Below are 5,325 nucleotides of genomic sequence, written 5' to 3' on the forward strand. Positions count from 1 at the left end.
ATTCCATTGACATTGAACCGGTTAAAGGCAGAAGCCGCGTGAGCCGTTAGGCTAAAACGCGTGCAGGGGATTCGCCTTCGTGGCTGTGCTCTGTGGCGTTGCTTACGAGGGAAGGATAACTTTTACCCACACTCGCCACTCGTGCCGCAAAAACTGTGTGACAGCCACGTGGCAGATGCTTAGATAGTGACAAAAGTGAATGTGTTCCGAGCACCCTTTTTTTCTTTCTTTCTACAAGTATTACATTATATTGGATTATAGTACTTCATCTCTTAGATGGATTTTTTTTATAAAAAGTATATTAACCATCTGGATATGTTAATATAAAAATTTTAAATATCTTTTTGACTGTTTAAAAAGGTGTGTTTTGGGATATATATATATATATATATATAAGTATAAATTGATAAATTAATATAATTTGATTAAGGTTAATTAAGAAATCTAAAATATGATTGAGATGATCCGATAACATATTATATTCGAACATATATCAATAACGGAATGATTAGTTAATATCAACAACGACTTGATATTATTGTGATATTTTATATTGTGGCTTAAAAAAGGGTATAATATGGTTTAGTTCTAATAATGTAAGATCGTTCGTGTAATTACTTGGAAGAAATATTTTATGGAGAAGGAACGAAGAATCGTGATCATTTTTTCCTAGGGTGTTTTTTGAAAGGCTTCTGATCTTGAGTCCCTGCACAATAGGTCAATGCCAGAGAAGGAAGTTTCGGTTTGACTCATCCGAAGCTTAAGTCTATGGATAGTGAATCTTGTCTCTTGACATCTATTTGGGGGTGATTTTTATACTTTTCATAAGGGTCAACTCCCTTTGTGCTTTCTAGCGTCCATTGATATTTTCGACGAACAATTTGTCTGTCCCGGGGTCATCCTCCTGACCCCATGCATTACTGAGTTATATCTTTGCTGGCAAGCATCAATTGATTCCGAATTATGTAGATTTGCTGTGTATTGTTTTGGAGCCAAGCAACATCACTTCTGAGTTGGGCTATATCGCCTTATGATGCAATCATTCCTAAATCGATTTGTGTCGTTTTATACTGAGATATGTACGTTATTTTAACTAGAGTGATACTACATGTGATCTAAAGTGGCTGTCAACTGGATGGTATCAAAATATCCTCTATCAAATATAAATTTTCATATACCAATATACCAATCATAACATTTGATGGTTTGACACATCCTTGCACGATGGAAATACTACTAAAGATTCCATAAAATTATCTCGTTGATTAATTTTTTACTTAACTACAATAATTATCCAAACTCCTCACATTAGAGGCCACAAGTGCACATCATAAATTTCTTAAGTAGTTTAAGCTCACAACCCCGTTATATTATGCAAACTCATTCATTCTACTAACTTATAAATTGGAGAGATCTTTCCCTAAGTATATCTTTAATATAATCCGGTGAGATCCCTTGTCAATCCTTTCATACTATCAAATTAAACTTAGGACAAACTTTGGATGCTTGACCTGAGTTGATATCGAATCGTTGACTTTTAATGAAATCAAAATCTATATTAACGTGATCCAATTACCAAGAGTTGGAATATCTAACTATATATCCATCCAAAATCATGGAGAATGCATCTCGAAAAGCCAATAAAGGAATCAATGCATGCTAGAGAGAATAGGGGATACAAATCCTTTTTCTCAAAACCAAAGTGAAGGCCACGAGTGGGTATCGTACGAGACAAAAAGCGAAAACCAATAAATAAATTACCTATCCCTCTAAAGGACAATACTAGCGAGGCATATTGATGATATTTTACATTTCCTTTGGTCCTACCTACTAAGTCAGAATATTTTACTTTAATCTATCTATGCAATAAATGTCGCCCTTCGATTGGGGTCAGCAAGGATTTGACTAGCAATTGCAAGAAATCCTTATCAAATCAAGTATCCAACTTCTCTTGCTCATAATTTTCCTCCTAATTACTACTAGCACTAACAATAAAATCAATAATGTTGATTTAATTACTACAATTTCTCTTTCTGAATATTGATTTCTTTTGCTAATTTTAATTTTGACCGGACTCAAATTAGTTTTCCACTCATCGTATTTATCGGTCAATTGACAGCGATCAACTACACCAATATATTTTTAATTTTTGGAGCTTTGCATTCTAAACTAAAATTTAAATTGGTATATATAAAATCATTAATTCTAGCTTTTTCTCTCGTTCATTTATTATTATTATTTTTATATATTTTTTAATATTCTAAATATCGATCGTCTTCGCCCCATCATTAGGCCTTGTTGCCTTCTTGTCATGGCCCCTCCTCACAAACTGTGAGGATCAATTTTCTCCTACTTTTTCGTATATGACCCATCACATTAGACATTATTCATGTGAATCCACTTGTCGCTCTTCCATTATAATCGTCACAAAGTATCTCTCTTATATGTCGGCCACAGGGTTCCCATCGATGATCACTATCTCCGTATCTAAAGAACTTGTTCATGAATATTACATCGACTCAAGATATAGTATGGAGAGCAAGACCGCTACGTATGTGCGTATGTGTTATGTGTATGTATTATATCATATATCTGGGATGCTGTCACGGCCAAGCTTGACAAAAGCCCGGCATATCGGACAAGCACCAGCCATGGATCGATGCAGTCCAGGTGGAAGGCATGACGGCACGGCGGAAGCAGTCGACATCGATCGCCCTTGTGGATCTCTTCCATGCATATGCAACACGCGGACGAGGAGGAGGAGGAGGAGGCCGCAGTTGGAACAGCGTCGTCTTCAAGCACGTCAACTCGGAGCACTCGAAGCTCTTCCGGAGAAAGCCCCATATTCTCTTCCTCTTCGGCTTCCTCTTCCTCATCGGCTTCGTCTTCGTCATCGTCGGTCACAAAGCCACCGATACGAAGCATATAGTCCACATCATCGGAATCGTATTCTCCGCAAAAGCAGCAGACGAGTGACAGTAAACAACATATCGCAGTGATTGAGATGAATGATCGACAATAACCCATCGCAGCGGGCTTCAATTGCGAAGGAAATACCATGTAACCCTCTCGTATATATAGAGGTCAGAAATGTCGCATTTGTATAGGAATTGGAATCCCACTTGTAAAAGAATTATAAGTATGATGGGAGAAAGAGAAACAGAACAGGAGTGAGCAAATATATAGGAATCGGAATCCTACTTGTAAAATAATTATAAGTATGATGGGAGAAAGAGAAATAAAACAGGAGTCAGCATATATATATATATATATATATATATATATATATATATATATATATGTGTGTGTGTGTGTGTGTGTGTGTGTGTGTGAATCGGAATCCTACATGCATATATAATTATAAGTATAAGAGTTAATTATATATTGGCCCATGTAGTTAGATGTTTTTAATATTTCAATTTTTATACTTTAAAAAATTGTATTGACATTCATATAATTATGAAAGTGAAATATCTAGATCCATTTACCCTAATAACGTTAGTTTTATCGAGAATAACTTTGATAAAAAGCAAAACAATTTTGATGAGGACCCCAGATCGTCTGAGAATAAGGCATCTAAGAAGAAGCTAATGGCGTTGCTGAACATCATGGTGGCATGAGTAGCAATCGAGGCAGAGAACCGACCACCGATGCGGAAGTGCTATAGATGACTAGAGAGGTGCAGGTGGAGGTGATAGTCTAGTCTAATAACAACGACCACTTGCTAAGGAGGTTGTTGGACATGGTGCAAAGCTTGCTGAGAGAGCATAGATCGAAGGGCGATGATTGCCCGACGTCTATATCGACATCGACATAGATGCAAAGGGTAAGGGGTTGAGGCTGGGATCCATTAGATGAGTTAGAGGCGGGACAGCTACTATCTTCGCTATAGATGCCATGACGGCCACCACCATCTGCGTCGATGCCGAACAAGCAATAGAGCGACGTGGGCAGGCAATGATGAGGTCGGGGGCACACTCCTCATGGAGGCGGATGACATCGTAGTAAGAGTAAATCTTATTATCATAGGAGGTGGCTAGGCAATTGCGTCGACATTGACGCCAGCAGTGCCGTCATACTCTATCGATGCCATCGAACGTTAAAATTCTCTTTTTACCCTTTATTTTTTATATTTCTATCGATAAAACTAATGTCGTTATGATAATTTGATCTAAATATTTCACTTTCGTAATTATAACAATGTCAATATAATATTTTAAAGTATAAAGATCAAAATAAACTAATTAGTCTGAATTATAATATGTTGGAATAAAAAGAAATAAAACAGGAGTGAACGTATATCTCTTCTTACTCCGCCTCCTAATCCGGCTCCTACTTAACAGCACAAGGAGGTTTTTGAGTTGAGATTCTCATTGAATGGAAACATTCTTTTGTGTTGATTGAATCGTCAAAGAAAATAATCCTGTAATCGATTTGGTCGATGCAATATGAAAGAAAATAGTCCTTGAATTATTCGAACATGAAAAGGAACGTTCATTACATCGATTTGGTCTACACTTATGTATGTATACGTATGTATTGTATTTATTACATCAAATATTGGTCGCTCGCAAGCGGGTCCACCTCAGATCGGCACATCGGACAAGTAGTCGCGCGCACCAGCCATTGATCGATGCAGTCAACGTGAAAGGCATGACTGCACGCCGGAAGAAGTCGATATCGGTCGCCATTTTGGAATCCTTCCATGCATATGCAGCACACAGAGGAGGCCACAGCGGTTGGAACAGCATCGCCGCCGTCATGCACGTAAATTGGCAGCTCTTCAATCTCTGCCGGAAAAAAACCGCCGTAGTCGTCCTCGTCGTCTTCTTCGTCTCCGTAGTCTTCGTCTTCGACGATCTCAGAGCCACCGTTCCGAAGCATGTTATCTTCTTCATCGACATCGCACCCTCCTTCTTCCATCTCAAAACCACCGTTCCGAAGCATGTTATCTTCTTCATCGACATCGCACCCTCCTTCTTCCATCTCAAAGCCACCGTTCGGAAGCATGTTATCTTCTTCATCGGTATCGCACCCTCCTCCTTGCATCTCAAAGCCACCGTTCCGAAGCATGTTATCTTCTTCATCGGCATCGCACCCTCCTCCTTCCATCTCAAAGCCACCGTTCCGAAGCATGTTATCTTCTTCATCGGCATCGCACCCTCCTCCTTCCATCTCAAAGCCACCGTTCCGAAGCATGTTATCTTCTTCATCGGCATCGCACCCTCCTCCTTCCATCTCAAAGCCACCGTTCTGAAACACATCATATTCATCACCGGAATCGCCATGGCAACAGCAGCACCTGAGTAGTCGGAGAAAACCCAT

At 38.9% G+C, this 5,325-nt stretch overlaps 1 protein-coding gene across 1 annotated transcript; it reads right to left on the reverse strand.

Annotated features, from left to right (window-relative positions):
• Window positions 1–4,548: 4,548 nt before the first annotated feature.
• LOC135644295 (uncharacterized) lies at window positions 4,549–5,325 on the reverse strand. Its single transcript, XM_065161760.1, has one exon. It carries the CDS (start codon window positions 5,323–5,325, stop codon window positions 4,549–4,551), a length of 777 nt encoding a protein of 258 aa, XP_065017832.1.

This window comes from Musa acuminata, chromosome BXJ3-8, assembly GCF_036884655.1.
Source record: "Musa acuminata AAA Group cultivar baxijiao chromosome BXJ3-8, Cavendish_Baxijiao_AAA, whole genome shotgun sequence".
In the NCBI taxonomy this organism is placed as follows: domain Eukaryota; kingdom Viridiplantae; phylum Streptophyta; class Magnoliopsida; order Zingiberales; family Musaceae; genus Musa; species Musa acuminata.

What these genes read in the sequence shown, in the direction of transcription:
- LOC135644295 (XM_065161760.1), bottom strand. Translation starts at nt 5,325, where the DNA reads ATGGGTTTTCTCCGACTACTCAGGTGCTGCTGTTGCCATGGCGATTCC.